This window comes from Alternaria triticimaculans (genome assembly GCF_023758025.1).
Source record: "Alternaria triticimaculans strain BMP 0046 chromosome Unknown scaffold_1, whole genome shotgun sequence".
NCBI lineage: Eukaryota > Fungi > Ascomycota > Dothideomycetes > Pleosporales > Pleosporaceae > Alternaria > Alternaria triticimaculans.
In genome coordinates this window covers 1,148,800-1,165,870 of record NW_026055958.1, presented here as the reverse complement: position 1 = coordinate 1,165,870, position 17,071 = coordinate 1,148,800, and the positions used below count along the sequence as shown (strand labels likewise).

Below are 17,071 nucleotides of genomic sequence, written 5' to 3'. Positions count from 1 at the left end.
GGGTCAAAGCCAGAGAGTCGCTCACCGAATGTTACTCCGGTATGCATGAACAGCTTTACAGCTTCTCCCGTCCTTCAGGTAGGAGGCTGGCGAATGGGGGTAATGGTTCCCTGTGTCGCGCATACCGCGGCCATTCTGTTCAACCGCATATGCATCGTGCCAAATCCAGACCCAGCTACCAATCAGTCGGGACAGAAACATGTGAGGGATATCATGGGGGTTGCTCGCTCGCATTAAGCAGCCCACACCCCGCGGAGAACGTAACATAAATGCAAAGCACAACCACCGTGATGGAGAAGTGACTCCATCCGCTCAAGTCTCTGGGCTCAACGGGAACGGTAAGCATGGATCATGACTGGGAAATTAGCAGATCAAAGGACCATAGTGATGTTCTTGGTAGAACACCCGGTCTCGACAGGAGGCCAAGGCCCTATTTCACCCTAACAACGGGCCGATGCTCGGTCGACGATCATCAAGCGCGAAGAATCTTCCATGCCAATACGCCGGCTCCGAGGCCAGGCCTTGGCCCCACGCGGGTGCTATCAGATGGATTAAAACTGGGCGATTGGTACCACGACTAATCAATCTGATAATCGTCGCTTTATCTGATCCACCAACGTACACAACCGAAGATGGGTGCCTTAGGATGTGAGGAATTTGTGGTTCCAGAACTGTATGGCTGCTTGGATGCTAATGCAAGTGCGCAGGGCTCAGGGCCAGCGACTCTGGCGATGCGAAGAAAGTTTTGGAGAGGAAGCTCGTTGTGAAGCTTGGTACGAGCATCTTTATCCTCATGGCGCAACCATGCTAACTTTCATGTGACCAGACATCTTCATCATGGTCAGTACTGTCGCAAAACTCGACTACTCATGATGTCTGACTGTCTTGACTAGGTGTTCTGCTGTGCAGCCTACTTCTTCAACTACCTGGATCGCCAGGCTTTCGCTAATGCCTATGTTGCTGGTCTCCGCGAAGACATCGGCCTCAAAGGCAATGAGTATAGCATCTTGCTGTCGATTTTCACTGCGGGGTCCGTTCAGTGTGCCGGTGTGTCATGGCACTCTAGCTGACAGCTTCGCAGTCTCGTTGTCGGCCAGATACCCCATGGTCTCATTATCCAGAAAGTTCGCCCTAGCATATGGCTTCCGTTCACTCTTATCCTCTGGTCTCTTTTGACCATGTGTTCAGCTGGGTGCAAGACGTATTCACAGCTTTGTGCAGTCCGCTTCTTCCAGGGTTTGATCGAGGCCAGTTTATACAGTGGTAGCGTGTATGTGATGGGTTCATGGTAGTAAGTCGATCGAATTCCTTTTCATGGGAAGATTCTCACGATGCCCGCAGCAAGCCTTCCGAGATAGCCAAACGGGCTGCCATCTTTACTGCTGTCGGGCAGGTCGGGAGTATGTGCGCTGGTCTCATGATGACGGCAATGCACCAGACGATGGAAGGCAAAGGCGGCTTGAAAGGCTGGCAATGGGTGTTCATCATTGGTACGTGAGCGATTTCGAGGGCCATCGCGCGCGCGTTGCTAACACATGTGGTTCAGACGGCCTCATGGGAATTCCAGTTGGTCTCTTCGGATTCGTAAGTTGTGTCGATGCTTGCACCCGAGCCTGAGGACTGATAGTAACCCTAGTTCACATTCCCGGATCTTCCAGAGTCGACCAGAGTCTCCTACATCACTCAGGCGGAAAGACAGCTCGCAATGACTCGTCTACCACCTAAGACAGCAGACACCCACAACATCGAGTTCAAGAGCCTTGCGAAGCGTGTTCTCCTAACGCCTACTATGTGAGTAGATACCTGTCGTGTTAGTCAAAACCAGGAAGTCATACTGACTTCTCCGCAGCTACATCCTCACGACTTTCTCAGTCGTCTGCGCCATGCTCGAAGCCTTCGCCTTCCAGGGCATGTTCCTCCTCTGGCTCAAGCACAACAAGTCTCGCTACTCCCAAACCGCTATCAACACGTACCCTCTCGGAATTCAAGCTGTTGCGATCGTCTCCCAAATTCTTGGCGGAGCCTTCATCGACCACACAGGTCATCGTCTGCCTATGATTATCTTTAGTGGAGCGATGCAGCTCATCACCGCATCGCTTCTGCTCGTGCGAAACCTTCCAGATGCGGGGATCTTCACAGCGCATTACCTCAGTGGCACAAGTTTCATCGTAAATCCAATCATGTACGGCTGGGCCACAACCATCTGTCAGCGAACGGGCGACGATGCGGTGAGGGGTGTGACCGTGTATACAATGGCTATGGGTGGTTTGATCCTGTATACGTGGTGGGGTATTGTTATGTACCCAGCGACGGATGTACCGTACTGGAAGAAAGGAAGCATCACCATGATCGTGGTGGTCTTTGCCTTTATTGGATGGGCGTTCGTGGTCAGATGGGTGAGTATCATTGGTGAATAAGGATTTTGGCGTGTGCTAACGATTCGTGTAGCTTGATAGGAAGACGGCGATGGCTGCTAACCGTGAGCCCGCTGAGTCTGGAGAGCATGAGGTGCCGGAAGTGGTTGATGAGAAGACGAAGTCTGGGTAGTGGGCTTTTTCATGGCCCCTCAGAAAGCACTGCCTTCTCGGTTCGCGCACGTCCATGGTGTCGACACCGCTTCACGAAAGGATACGAGGGCATTAATGGCTGCAGGTCGCATTCGCTGATGCGCGATGTTTTGCGGTAGGGTCGGTTGGTGCTGTGGGAGAAACGCATCACGAAGGGATTCAGGGTCTCGCATGTCATCATTACGTCATCGTCATCTCCGCGTTCCGTGGCGGAAAGAATGAACTCAATGCTCCTAATTCTACACTACTCATCACCCTGTTCGCTTCGTTACTGCTATCTTTAACCATTTTCTTCGACGCATCTACGTATGGAAGTCTCCCGATCGCCGCCGGCATGACCAGTGAATATCTACTCACATCCGTTCACCAACCTTCCTTGCCCAGTCAAGATGCAGCTGTTGTAAAGCAGTATTCGACGTGTCTTGACGCAGATCTCGGCTTCGAAGTACATATCTGTCGATTCTTCGACGTCGGTGACCTGTGGCCATTGGAACATCCTCAGAGCGCAGTGATCTACTCGCCTCATCCGTAGCAACCGTAATGGGCTGAGCCGGTTCTTCTCCAGGTTTTTGGCGATCCTCGTCACCCGGTTTCATATACACATCTTCAAGCCATTCGTCGATCCAGCGCCGCTTACGGGAGGATATCCTCTTTCCAAACCTTCGTGGCTCGATTGCCTCTGTCTGACCCGGAAGGCGCAGCTCTGGTTTGGACGGCCTCCTTCGAACCTCACGATCATGCCGATTTGCATCAGAGAGAGCGCACTCCGCCTGCGCATGGCCTCTGTCAGCTTCCTGCATCTTCGCAGAAATCTTACGGCATTTTTCCAGCCATATTGGACCAAATTCTTCTTCTAACTGATACGACCTTACACTCGCGTTGTCACGTTTCCCTCTCTGGTGAAACATGTAAGTCTGCAATTCCCGATCGTACTGCTCACGGACATCATTAAACTCCCGCTCAACGCGTATTGCCTCTTCCGCCGTTTGGTAGAGCACATCCTGTAATGCCAGCAGGTGGTCGTTGCGAGGATAGTCCTTCCATGCGTTATTCCAGGTACTCTCTGCCTCTTCTTCTTCCAGAGGTCCAAATACCTCACTACCTTTGTCTTCGAATGGCGCGGGTTTCCACTCCCCGGGTATTTCGTCGTTCCAATTGTTCTCAGGCCAATCCAGGTTGGGATCGTCTGCCGGTTCTCTTGCATCCACTACTCGGACCCTCGGATTCTGGTCGTTGTCATCGACGCTGGGAAAAACGCCTATTCGTACAAGGAGATCGTCGAGCAAATCCCAAAGCGTTTTCTCTACGGCCATTGTGCTCACATTCACTGCCTGATGTCGAGCGTAGATATCATCCTGCTGTACCTGAAGCTGTTCTTCCTCTGACTCCAGGGCTCGAATACGATAGATCACTTCCGAGTGACGCTTCATCGCCCATTCGAAGGTATCATGATCATACTCACCGTAGTTGCCCGATGTTATCCTATCGACGTCCTTCTGTTCCTCTTCGCACTTTGCCTTGTCTTCGATCATCTTATCATACTTTCGCTGAACTTCATCAAGCTCGCGATTTCGCAATGCATACGACGAATCGGCGTTACGACGGGCCAAGCCCGCCTGTATCATGGCGAAGAATATCTCATACGTCGGCATGATACCTGCGCGACTATTCTCTGGGTTGCCAACCAATAGCAAACCACTCTCAGTGTGGAAATTATTCTTGTGTATGACATCTGGCCACCACCAGACCGGGTCAAATGATATGGGGTCTCCAGGAGGTCTAAGAGCCGGATGTTGTCGTTGAGTGGGAGATGAGTGAGCCACTCCGTGTAAATGATGGCCGTTCTGCGTTTCGGACTGACTATGGGAGAAAGCGTTGGGTATGTTTTCCACTGGCCTCCTCTTTCTCTCAGTGGGGGCTACATACTGAGGATGGACCTGTGGTACCAGACTGAGGAACCTTTCGCCTCCCTGAGCTCGGTAGCCATTACCGGCGGTTCTTTTACTGAACATTGGATGAATCTGAGGACATAACCAAAGCCAGCTCGATGAGTTCTTCGCCTTTTCCGACCACTTTGTTAGTTGGTAATCGAATGCAGCGTCCTCAGTAAGACGAAGGAATTTGGAAGGCCGCCTTTCGGAATGGAAAATGCTCTCCTCGTCGGCATCCCTGACGTAGTCTTTGTAGCCTCTCTTCCCACCAGGTGTCAAAGTTTTCGCCGGAGACCCCGGGCCCACGGAAGTCATGACTGGTCGCGTCAGAATGTTTGATAATCGTCTGTTGAGACACAAGAGCAAGAATTTCGCGGCCCGGCAACAACGTCAATCCCTCTGGAAGAGAAGCTTACCATTTCGACAACTATGACAAATCGGACGACAAAGACGTGCTTGTCATTTGTACGAACCCACCTTTGTCTCTCCCCGTCTTTGTTACTCGACCATCTTACATAAGCGGAGTCGGCACACAACACAGTACATCGGTAGCTGTGAGCGCTGTGAATGATAGGTGCGTGCGCTCCGAGAGACTTTCTCAAGTTGGGCGCAGACCCGAGTGAAATGGTCTGGCGACCGCAATTCACACTGGGAGGAGGCACTCTGCCCCCTCTCCCTATATCAATGGCGACTACTCGGGTTACCAAGGCTTTCATCAACACCTCTCGAGCCGCAACCTTCTCAACCTAACCACATCAGCCAACTGGCCATGTCAGAAGGGAACCGCTCAAGAGATGACGGTCGTGGGGCTGGCGGCAGGCGGCCCCATGGCCGTGATGGACGAGCTGATAGATGGAGACCAGGAAGTCCATATCGCGACGGTAGGGATAGTATAAGGCCTCGCGATCGATCTCCACCAGCCCAGACCCAAGAACAACGGAGATACACCGGAGACCATCGACCTCATCAGTTTACAGGATCGCAGCAAAACCGCTCAAACGCCACTCTGCATGCTGGACGCGACATGACGAACAATTTCAACCATCAGAACCCAAACCACATGCCGCTTGGGGTTCGAAGTGAAAGTCGTCCCGAGTCAACTGCCTTGAGCTCTGGAGTACCCACAGCACCTACTACGGCCCTGGGTTTTGGAGAGGTCCCAAACTATCAAGCCAGGCCTGCAGGTACCATGACAGGGTACGAGAACTCTAACACGGGCGGAAGTGGTCGAGAGCCCTCTCAGAGGGCCAAGACAGTTTCATCTCACAATAGCAATACCGGTCGCTATTCAGCCCCAGACGGACATGGACGTATAGACCAACACACTTCAGCGAGTCGGCAAGCTGTGTTACCAAACTTCACACCCCTCACATTCGGAGACATTGTCAACTTCTGGATGATCAAGCATTGTCTTATCGACGCCGATCTACGAATGGGGACCAAAGACGGAGAATATGGCTTCGCAGACAAATGCGTACTCCGATTCTATCCAAGCAAACGCATCCGGGACGAGTACGGCCAGGGTTGGCCGCATGGCTTTTACATGGAGGCTCGAGACGGCCTCGTGACTGCTGTGTCGTATGATGACGATTGGCCAACAATCGAAATCCTACCCATCTGGACTTATAGTAAAACAGGAGCATGGAAAAACGCAGAAGAAACCATACCCAAGTCCCCGGAATTCTGCGCTTCGCACCTGTCGATAATGAAACGACCGCGAGTCAATGCTCGGATACAATACGAGGCAGGAATTCGAGAAGAATTGGCGCGGAATCCAAACTCCACCAAGACGATTTCACGCGGCATGGATTGTCCAACTCCTAACGGCCATCCGTATGCGCCAATGGACTGCGTCGCGGTGGTCGAACGACTCCATCCGTACGATCCGAAGCGCAATTCTTTGATCAGGTTCTCCATGAGTATCACCGTATACCAAGATGCACGGGTGCAACGGCATTCTTCACTGGAGCCCGAGAGCAGACTTCGCACACGAGATATCTACCGCAAGTTCTTAAACATCAGGATGCTTGATCCTGAAGAACGGCGTACAGCTGACTATGGCCCGTATACTTGGCTTAGAGCACTGGACCCCAGCTACACTGGGCCCTTGACGACCCCAGAGATCGGCACCATCAACGCTGCACCTCCACAGGGGCCGACAGTACCTCAGCAAAACGGGGCATTGCCGCCTTCTACCGGTCCAGCTACGGTGGCTACACCTCATCAGATGTCAATGGCACCCCCTCAGAATGCAGCCCCACCACGTCCTACTGGTACTTCGAATTCTACTCCTCAGCAGGTGTCGACAATGACTAATCAGAACGGGACCTTGCCATATCCTAACAATATTACAAACGCTGCACCTCCACCTCCACCTCCACCTCCACCGTCGGCGAAGCGCAAGGCTGACGACACAGAGGCAGCGTCGTCTGTACAGGCCGAACAGCAGGCCGCAGTGGGAAATGATATCGCAAAGGGAGAGGACGACAACTTCGGTGCACAAGCTGGTGACTCTACCGCACCACTGGAGCCAGCACAAAAGCGACAAAAGACCACAATCAGCGCCGAGGACGACGCCGATGTCGATGCCGGGCCTAAGTCTGACGACGCAGAACCCAGATAAGAGCTTGAGAACCTAGGAGATGATCTCCCATTGAACTGCAGATATTGCAGTTATGAGGACATGATACGGCTACGCTAGTTGGCATTACTTCATCAGAAGAGCGGCGTCGAGCGAGCCAGCGTTGCAGTAGATGTCTCGACATTGTATTATATTGCTCCTCATTCACATTTCAGTTCGTACTCGGATTGTTGCTTATACATCATGTTACAAGTTCCTTCTCTTTCCCTTCAGGCCCATACTTTTACGTTGATAGTCTTCTCTATTCATGTTCATATTTGTCGTCGTTCGTTCTAATTGTTCTGCTACCGACATAATCTTCGCAATTCATTTCGTGCTTGAGGATAGGCTTAATACGTGGGTGGGCATGTTGAATGAACATTGTGAAAGGTAAAGGCGCAATGTTTTAGGTGGACGGGGCCGGGAGGTGTTACGATAACGCGAAGAAAGGGAAAGGGGAGAGGCTGGATCTCTGGGCGAGGAAGGGGTAGATGTTGGGTTGGAAGTACTCGGGCGGAGTTGTGGGAGTGGGGAGTGGGAGGGGAGAGGTGTAAGAGGATGTGCGTGATGCATGATTTGGGGTCGATGAAGGGGATCGGAGTAAGAGCGACAGGGATGGGAGTAACTGTGAGGAGTAACTGTCAACATATTAATCCGTTCTCGAGTCCGTAAATGTGTAATTGATACGTATGCGTTACATAAAAGCAGCGTGAAAAGAATCTTCGTAGTACTCGCGATAGTCATGACCCATTATGTTCGCCCCTGCGCCGAACGAACCCAGAAGACTCCAAAGCAAGCAAGCAAGCGGCCAACGACGGGATCTTGATATGCCCATGTAATGTCGTCTAGATGGTATAAACGTGAGGAAGCAAAGCAACGCTAAATGCTGATGTTCGATGATGAATGATGACGAGGACGAAGGAAACGCCAAACGCTATGATAGAGGAGATTTGGTTGTAAGCCGTGGGGATTAGACGGCGACAGTGTGGGCGCGGAACAACATCTTGAGGCCGGAAGGCTCTTTCTCCTTCTTCTTGGTCTTGCTGCTTTCTTTGCTGCTCTCCTTGCCGGATTTGCTGGAGGCGACTTTGCTGGAAGCGACTTTACTTGAGGCAACCTTGCTGGAGGGACGTTTTGAGTCGGAGGTCTTGCTGGTCTTGACGCTGACTTCGGACTTGGGTGCGCGGTGCTTGTGCTCTTTGTGCTCTTTGTGTTTTGATTCGCTGCTGTGCTTCTTGGATCGGGTGCTGCGGCGGGACTTGAGATCATCTTCGTCAAGTACGCCGGCGGCGCAAAGGGTGCGGGAGGCTTCGGGCGTGATGAACTCGCCGTCGACACTGGTGCCGGAGCTGTTGGCCTCGACGTCTGCGATGCCGCGGCGCCACAGCTCTACGCGGCTGAGCTCCTGGGGCTCGAGCTCGTCGAGCTGGTTGTTGGAGTCTTCGATGGGCATGGTAGCGGCACGCATGGGCATCGCCATTTGCGGCTCAGGTAGGGGTGCGTCGACTTCCTTCTGGACTTGCATCTTCTTGATGATTTTGTATCCACCGAGTGCGACAATGGTAACGCCGACAGCGACACCTCCAGCGATCATGAACTGGGGGCTGAGGAGCAGAGCTGCAACGGCAGGGAAGCTGCCCTTGAGCGTCATGAGGACACCAGGTCCCATCTTGCCGACGATGGCGCTGATCTCGGCGAGCGTGAGTGATACGGCGGCAAGCGCTTCGGGATTCTTCTGCAGGTTCTCGATCATAGCCGTGGCCGTGTGTTGTAAGCAGTTGGCCTCGTCCAGGAGCAACTCGATCTTGGAAGCCTTCTCTTTCAGCTCGACGTCGTTGTACTTCTTGTCGGGCAGGGGCGGGGGCACATCGCCGTAGCAAAGGTCCATGTCGACTGACTTGGATCGCGACTTGCTGCTCTGCGACGAGCGCTGGACGGCCTGATCGGAATTCCTCCTCGCAATCTCCTTGTTGTGTGCGTCGCCGGCGAGGTCGGCTTCGAAGCGGTGTTTGCTGCTTCGCGGGCTGTCGTTGGCATAGAAGCTGTCGCTGTAGCCGCGCTCCATCACGGGCCGGTCATGGGCCTTGGTGCGATGGGTGTGGGCTTTGGACGCCTTGGAGCGATGCGAGACCTGAGAGCGGGCGTCGTCGTCGTCCAGGCGGATGGCCTTGACGCCCTTGGCGAGCTCCTTCTCCTTGACGGCGGCATCGCGCTCCGCCTTGATCTCCGCCTTGCGCTCGCGGTAGGCGGCCTTGGCCTCTTTGAAGACGTTGACAATGTGCTTGCTCTGGGCGGGGCGTCAGTACGAGTACGGGGCTTATCGGGGGGCTAGCGAGCTTATCGGGCACTCACACTGCTCACGACCTTCCCGCTCTTGTTAATAACAGTAATAGTCTCTCCGAGTCCGACGGCCATGGTGACGTAGTAGGGCGTTGTGTTCCTGCAGCAGCTGCACAGCGCGCGGCAAGAGGGGTTTTGTGTGACCTTGAGGCTGGTTGCGGTGAGAATGGTACTTGTGTCCTGGGCCTAAAAGGCGGCGGTGAGCATGTATCAGTCAGTGCTCGCGGAAACGGCAGCTGGCGCAACTCCACAAGGTCCCACCTGGATCACCAAGTCGTCGCGGCCAGGCTGCGACTATAAGGAATTTCAGAGTCACTCCTGACGGCGCTATTGTCGGAACACTACGCGCGGAATGAGGCGATTTCTACCGACCGCGACACGCAGCCATGATGGTGGTGGAGCGCGGGGTGCAACCAGAGTGGCCGAAGCGACCTGCAGCAAAGCCATTCACGAGACTGCCCGCATACTTCGCATCGCTTGTCTGTGACGTCTCGCCCTGGTTCGTGGGCTGCGGCGTGAAGACTCAACCAGTGCAGTCCGGGCATAGTCGCAGCGCGTGTCGCCATGTAACTGGAGGCGCTTCCCTGGCGCCGGCTATGCGGGCAGCGAGACGCTGCAGCACTGAGGCCCCGGCTTCGCCTGCCATTGGTGCGGATGGCCGTCTTGCTTTATTACTGCAGCCATCGTGAACGTGTCGTGACAGCGACTGGACAACTAAATTTCGGCAGCCTCAGTTCTCACGCGTGCTGATGCAACGATGCAGGCCCTGGCAGCCATAACCCGACTGTTGCTGCCCAAACCCCAATATGGAGCCGTCTGGAATCGAGATTCAAATGTTGTCAATCACTGTCCAGTTGGCATGATCGGCTCTAGGTTCAGCCTCCGGTAGCCTTCAGCTGGGAAGGTTGCCCTTACCGCGCCAGCCGTGGCGGTGCTGCTGTGGCGTCTGTGGCGGTGCGTTCTGTCGTCGCGGCCGAGACTCCAAAAGGCTGTTAACGTCGAGCTGAGAAGGTTGAAAATCTGCGAAAATTACGCAAGCTGCGTCACATCGAGGCTGCCGGAGGTTTGACAGTCTTGGTCATCGCCAACAGTGTGGCTGTAGTTTGGTTGGGGTCCCACGCTCCTTTTTCTCAACCCACTTTTCCCACGTTTTCAACGCAGACAGGAAGGCACTCCCTGGTGGTGCTGGTGAGGCATTATCGACGATTCATTACCCGCAGGCGATCAAGGCTACTGGTCCCATTTACACTCTACACAGGCATCTCTGCTCGCCGATTTCCCATCCTGTCCAATCTTCGGCCGCGCTTCGCAATCCTCAAACTTGGCGGCAGAGTGTTCCAGAATGCACACCGACGATCTTCACTCTATCTCTTCGACCTGCATGCGGCAGCCTCCAGCCTCCCGCGCCCTGATATGCATGTTCCCGTGAGGCTGTCCTAAGTCTCCTTAGCAGCTGGAGCGACTCGAGGCGGGCCACACCAACCGCGTCATTTACAATTGGTAGCTCAACGTCGGAAGCCGCTCTCTACGGTGCGACCACGTAGTCGGGCCTGCGAACGGTGAACTATCTATTATTCAGAGCTCGCAGACTAGGGAGCGACTGCATGATTGACAGCGCGCCGCCAAGTTGTACGACACGTGCATACGTGACTGCACGCTGGTGCACATATGTTGGCACCACTCTGCGCTTGCTGTGAGATACGCTGGTATGCTGATATGGGAATCGAGAAAAAGGAAGCAGTGATGCTATTCCATGATCTCAGCTTACTGTGAAGCACACTCCCCCCTTGAGATATGGCGTCATTGCAGCGAGATCGCTCGCCATGTAGCAGTAGGAGCGGTGAGCTCGTTACTCAGTGCGAGCAGCAAAGCTCGAGCTCCCCTGAGAGGTCACCTAGCGACGACGAGACGTCCTCAGATATTATGCTGAACGAGGTAGATGAAGCCGATCAACGGCTGCCTCTTTCGAGCACGGTAAGGGAGGCACCGCTATCGCACAGCGCGGGACTTTCTTCTTCTGCCATCTTTCCGTTCCATCTCCTCGCAGGCTGTAGCTCAGCAGAAAGAAGGACCATGTGCATCTTGTCAGCGTCGCTTACATCGCAGGAAGTGAAGACAGCTCTAGGTGTAGGACTAAGAGGTACGTCTAGTCGAGTTGCTGCGTCCATCGGTGGTGCATCAGGGCCCCGCAGCCGGCGCTTTTGGCCCTGGACCCTGAATGTGCCGTCATCGCTCCCACCAAGTCGCGAAACCTTTACACGCGACCATGCACTCACTCCAGAGATACAACACCAAGCCGGGCTGACCATGCCAGCAGCAGCGCCTCCGCATAATGACGGCATCCTGGAGACGCAGGGCGCAGAGAAGTCTGGCCTAGATGGCAATCGAACGCCGGCCCTCGCGCATCGGATGAAGCACGACAAATCGATCCTCGCGTTAGCAGTGTCATCACAGTACATCTTCGCTGGAACACAGGGCGGGGAGATCCTAGTACGTGTTTAAGCGAGCTCCAGAGGCGCCAGGCTCATGACGTGCAGGTGTTCAGCCTCGATACCTACGAGCGACGCAGCGTCATACACGCGCACAAGGGCAGCGTACTCGGCTTGTGTCTGTCGCATGACCGCAAGTGGCTGTTCTCGAGCGCAGCAGACCCAATCGTCAATGTGAGAGAGTCTGGAACGTCCATCGTCGGTGTATGCTGATTTGTTAGGTCTGGTGCACGTCGACCTTCAGACACCTCTACGCGCTCTGGTCGCCATACGATATCGGAGACATCTTCTGCGTCGCATACTCTTCCCAACATCGCACCGTCTACCTCGGAGCCCAGAACACAAGCATACAAGTAGGAAACAAGGCTGAACAGGAATGCATAGGCTGACAGTCGCAGTGGTACGATCTGAAAGAGAAAGACACTAGACCGGCCCCGAGTCTGTCATCGCATCCTGCAGAGCGAAAGAACAAATTCTTCGACTCCCTAGGACCGGGCGGCGCGCAAACCCCGAAGCCCAGCGGGGCAGATACGAGACCACGCGACGCAGTAGGCGGGCAAGAACTGCAAATCGACAGCCATGACATCTGCCAATTCGCCCACTACGGATACGTACATTGCATGCTCCTGGGCAGCGGCATCATACCGGAGGCGCCGTCCGAGGAGATTCTGGTCTCGGGTGGAGGAGACGGGCGTATCTTGCTGTGGCGCATAGATCCCGCACAGCGTGGTGCCATCACAAGCCTCTACACATTGGAAGATGGGAGGGAGGAAGGTGAATCCATACTTTCACTCGCCAGAGAGGGCTCTTTCCTGTACAGTGGGCGCTTCGACGGCGAGGTCAACGTGTGGGATCTTGAAACCCGACAACTAGTGCGAAGTTTGAAAGCCACTACCGGTGATGTTCATACCCTAACATTGGGTGCCGGCGTTCTGTACGCTGGTGGTAAAACTGGTGTAATGCAGGTGAGTCTCCTTTATTGCTTTGTAAGAACCATGACTAACATAGATAGAAATTCAACGAGCATTACGAATCCATCACGACCTTCAAGGCACACGACGGCCTAATTCTCGCTTCCGCGTTTACCAGATACAACGATAAGCCAACCCTCGTTACCGGCGGCAATGACAACACTGTGGTTATCTGGGAAGTCAGAGATTGTGCGGAGCCCAACGCCGTCTCACGCAGAAGCAACAACGGTTTGTACACATCCGAAACTTTGATTTGCTCAACTAATGCGTTGTGCAGATCTCATGGTGGAGTCATTGAGACAGTTCGTGTCTTTTCGGACCGTATCGTCGCTGCCCAAATATCGCGCTGACTGTCGTAGAGGGGCGTCTTACTTGCGTTCCGTCTTCCAGAATTTTGGCGCTGTTACCGAGATGATCAACACAAGCGAGTACAACCCAATTGTGTTTGCGAAATTTCGCGGCAACCCGGCTACAGCGGCCTCACGGAAGAAAATTCTGTTCTACGGACACTACGATGTTATCCCTGCAGAAAACGAACACCGCAAGTGGAAACACGATCCCTTCGAGCTGACGGGAGAGGGAGGCTATTTATATGGTCGCGGGACGTCTGACAACAAAGGGCCGATTATGGCTGCCATCTACGCGGCTCATGAGCTTGCAAACGAACAGCGCCTGGATTCCGACATCATCTTCCTCATAGAAGGTGAAGAGGAGAGTGGCTCTCGCGGTTTTGAAAGGGCTGTGCAAGCCAGGAAAGATCTCATTGGTGATGTTGACTGGATCCTCCTGGCCAACAGCTATTGGCTCGACGACCACGTACCTTGCCTGACTTACGGACTTCGAGGAGTCATACATGCTACTGTGCAGATTGAGAGTAAGCATCCTGACTTGCACAGTGGTGTGGATGGAAGTGCTTTGCTAGACGAACCGCTCAAAGATCTTGTCATGCTGCTATCACGATTGACCGCACGACACGGCAAGGTTCAGATTCCAGGTTTCTACGACCCTATCCTACCTTTGACAGAGGATGAGGAGGGGCTCTATACCGAGATTACCGAAACACTTTTACGTGGTAACCCAGATCTTGGCGATGCAGGAGAGCTAGCACAGTCATTGATGCGCAGATGGCGAGAGGCTTCACTCACCATCCATCGCTTCCAGACCTCTGGTCCTGATAACTCAACTATCATCCCTCGTCTTGCTAAGGCTGCCTTATCGATACGACTGGTACCGAATCAAGAAGCTGGCGACGTAGCAGAGAGTCTCAAGTCCTTCATGCAATCTGAGTTCGAAGATCTTGACTCAAAGAACCAGCTCAAGGTAACAATCGACCACCAAGCCGAGCCGTGGCTTGGTGATTTCAACAACGAGATCTTCCAGACGCTTGAGCGCGCCATCATGTCAGTATGGGGTCCAACGCTTGGACAGAGAAGAGAAAGCATGTCTGTAGTTCAGCCACCCGACTACTTCTCGCCATTATCACGAGCAGCGGCCGAGCCTTCAACACCTATTACCAAAGATAAGCCTGCGCCAGCGACATCTAACACCCTGGCCAACTCGTCCGACCCCGCTCTTGCGGGACCTGTCATCTCATCTGGCAGCTCGACGCCTGATCACACTCAAAGCGAAACAGCGTCTCGGAAGCCACTGTACATTCGAGAGGGTGGCTCTATCCCCAGTATAAGATTCTTGGAGAAAGAGTTCAATGCACCTGCTGCGCATTTGCCGTGCGGCCAAGCAAGTGACAGCGCGCATTTGGACAATGAGCGTCTGAGGTTAGTCAACCTGTACAATAGCAAGAAGATCTTCAAGGAAGTGTTCCGGGAGCTGCCGAAGAAATGATGGCTTCGATTGCATTGTATAGTCGAGAAGTAAGGGACGTATGGCAGTTTTGGAGGGTGATGTTAGGTGTACCGTTTAAATTCATACCCCCGAGTATGGTAAACCACGGCTGTGTCTCTGCGGCACCATACTGCGTATGCATCATATGAACCATGTTTTGCACTTCCAACTACTCTCTGTGATACGAAGCCTATCAAACTGTACAAGAACCAATCACAACACGTCAGAGCTCCAAGACCCTCGGCTTACCCCAATCGCATACCCCGCTGCAGCTACCTACTAGCCGGACCCTTCGGTTACGTGCATCTCCATACATCACCACTTATATCGAGAAACATCTCATGGTCAACAGGTTGAAGCGAGCACGAGAAATTTAGTCTGTGCAAAGGCAACTCCAACGCGGCATAGACCAGCAGGCTTACGCAACGCCGATACCGGCCGCGGATTGATAACGTCGTACGGTTGGACTGTTGAATTGGAAAAGCTGTGAATCATAGGGAGGGTCAGACTTAAGGTCTGGTCTCACGGCACTGCTAGAGGATTGTTCGTGGACAATACTTGTTGTTCAAGCTGAAGGTTGGGGATTTCTCGGTTGCTGGACATTCATTCCCTATCAACCTTTACACAGCATCACCATCGCCATCAACAACACCCATCCGCTACCCTAATACCTCCCAGTTCCAATACCAGATAATCCCGCCATACATACTACCGCCCACCCATCCCGCCTCACCACCAAGATGGGCGTCTTCTACGAAACCATACCGAACAGCCTCATCCCATGGATTAAAGAACAGCAAATGCTTTGGGTGGGCACCGCGCCACTCTCAGGCGACGGCCACATCAACATCTCCCCAAAAGGAGGCCAGAACTTCGGCGTCCTGAATGAACGAACATTTTGGTACATGGATCTTACTGGGAGCGGAGTAGAAACACATGCGCATCTGCACGAGCCGGGGAATGGGCGAATCTGCGTCATGTTCATGGCCTTCACCGGCCCCCCAAAAATCGTGCGCATATGGGGCGAAGGCCGCGCCATCGAGAACGGAACCCCAGAATACCAAGCTTTTATTTCTGAGCACAAGGTCGAAACGATCCCGGGTTCCCGCAGTATCATCATGGTAGATGTGCACCAATGCGGCACATCCTGCGGCTTCAGCGTGCCCTACTACGACTTTGTTGGCCACCGCGACATTCTGAACGAACACTTCAGAAAGAAGGACGCCAAATACCAGGCTGGCGACGAGAAAGAATCGATGGACTACTACTGGGCGTGGAAGAGCCAGCTTAGTATCGATGGGTTGCCTGGCATGAGGAGGGGGTATGAGTTTGCGCAGAGGAATGGGGTGCAGCCGTTGAAGAAGATGGTGGGGCCGTATGCGCCTGGGGGGAGGGGCAGGAAGGATGGGGATGGGAGGGTGGAGGTGTTGTGGTTGTTTGTGGTTTTGTTGTTGGGCATTGTTATCGGTGGGGCGGTTAGTTTGAGTGTTGTTACGCCCGAGAGGGTGAGGGCGCTGCAGGAGAATGGGAGGGTGTTTTGAGGGGGTGGGATCTAAAGATGTGGAAAGGTGCTAGGGGAAGCGACCGCACACGCAAAGGTACTTCTCATCAAATGAGAGAGATCGCAATCCTCAACCTCTGTGCTAGTGGAAGATAAGAAGCGGAGTGTACTGCGTGTTAGAGATTCAAAAGGATCCAATCGGTAAACTCCATGCAACATGTGCAGTATACGTTCTTCGACACTGCGCAGTGCAGGTACTCGTGTGACTCGTATGTCAGCAAATTGTACCAAAGGAAGTTAGTTATGTTGGTGCTAAGGATCTCACGCATACTTGCACCACCCGGTACAGTCTGCGCGTGATAGTCGTACCTGTACTGGTTTCTGGCGTGATGACAGTCGAAGCGATTGGTGTATGCATTCAAGTGAGCCAATGATCTCTACCGTGAGACATTGCAGGTAGCCCAGGCCGCTCTTGCTGCCAGTAAAGATTGGAGTAAAGGAATCCCGATGACTGATCATCTACTTGGCGTTACGTGGGAATTAAGAATTGTCATTAGGCGTGCCATGTGCTGCAACACACGTATACGAATATCAGGCGCTGATGGTGGAGAATGTCGAGTTTGAGAACGGATGGGGAAGCGACAGGCGGCGGGGTCAGACGGGGCGGGATCCAGCCGTAGCTACTACCTCAGCGTTGGGAAGGTGCGAACCTTTCTGTTACCTCACCGTGGCCTTGGCTAGACTCAGCGCTCTGACATGCGCGTGGTACCGAGCACATGGAGAGTACCACCGTAGTCGATAAACGGACCA

The 17,071-nt window shown here is 53.6% G+C and overlaps 6 protein-coding genes across 6 annotated transcripts; 4 read left to right on the top strand and 2 right to left on the bottom strand.

Moving 5' to 3' along the window:
- Positions 1-632: 632 nt before the first annotated feature.
- Positions 633-2,417, top strand: J4E78_000421 (uncharacterized protein; the record flags this gene model as incomplete). Its single annotated transcript, XM_049361085.1, has 9 exons — positions 633-636; positions 708-773; positions 827-840; positions 894-1,030; positions 1,082-1,291; positions 1,342-1,490; positions 1,547-1,584; positions 1,637-1,791; positions 1,850-2,417. The coding sequence occupies 9 exons, from the start codon at positions 633-635 to the stop codon at positions 2,415-2,417; spliced, it is 1,341 nt and encodes a 446-aa protein (XP_049226368.1).
- Positions 2,418-2,920: 503 nt separating this feature from the next.
- On the bottom strand, positions 2,921-4,813 carry J4E78_000420 (uncharacterized protein; the record flags this gene model as incomplete). The annotated part of the gene is made up of 2 exons (XM_049361084.1): positions 2,921-4,759; positions 4,805-4,813. 2 exons carry the CDS (start codon positions 4,811-4,813, stop codon positions 2,921-2,923), a joined length of 1,848 nt encoding a protein of 615 aa, XP_049226367.1.
- Positions 4,814-5,687: 874 nt separating this feature from the next.
- On the top strand, positions 5,688-7,121 carry J4E78_000419 (uncharacterized protein; the record flags this gene model as incomplete). Its single annotated transcript, XM_049361083.1, has 1 exon — positions 5,688-7,121. One exon carries the CDS (start codon positions 5,688-5,690, stop codon positions 7,119-7,121), a length of 1,434 nt encoding a protein of 477 aa, XP_049226366.1.
- Positions 7,122-8,088: 967 nt separating this feature from the next.
- On the bottom strand, positions 8,089-9,533 carry J4E78_000418 (uncharacterized protein; the record flags this gene model as incomplete). Its single annotated transcript, XM_049361082.1, has 2 exons — positions 8,089-9,405; positions 9,471-9,533. The coding sequence occupies 2 exons, from the start codon at positions 9,531-9,533 to the stop codon at positions 8,089-8,091; spliced, it is 1,380 nt and encodes a 459-aa protein (XP_049226365.1).
- Positions 9,534-11,765: 2,232 nt separating this feature from the next.
- Positions 11,766-14,760, top strand: J4E78_000417 (uncharacterized protein; the record flags this gene model as incomplete). Its single annotated transcript, XM_049361081.1, has 6 exons — positions 11,766-11,948; positions 11,996-12,121; positions 12,169-12,300; positions 12,346-12,912; positions 12,960-13,146; positions 13,196-14,760. 6 exons carry the CDS (start codon positions 11,766-11,768, stop codon positions 14,758-14,760), a joined length of 2,760 nt encoding a protein of 919 aa, XP_049226364.1.
- A 740-nt stretch (positions 14,761-15,500) lies between these two features.
- Positions 15,501-16,301, top strand: J4E78_000416 (uncharacterized protein; the record flags this gene model as incomplete). The annotated part of the gene is made up of 1 exon (XM_049361080.1): positions 15,501-16,301. One exon carries the CDS (start codon positions 15,501-15,503, stop codon positions 16,299-16,301), a length of 801 nt encoding a protein of 266 aa, XP_049226363.1.
- Between the last annotated feature and the right edge of the window lie 770 nt (positions 16,302-17,071).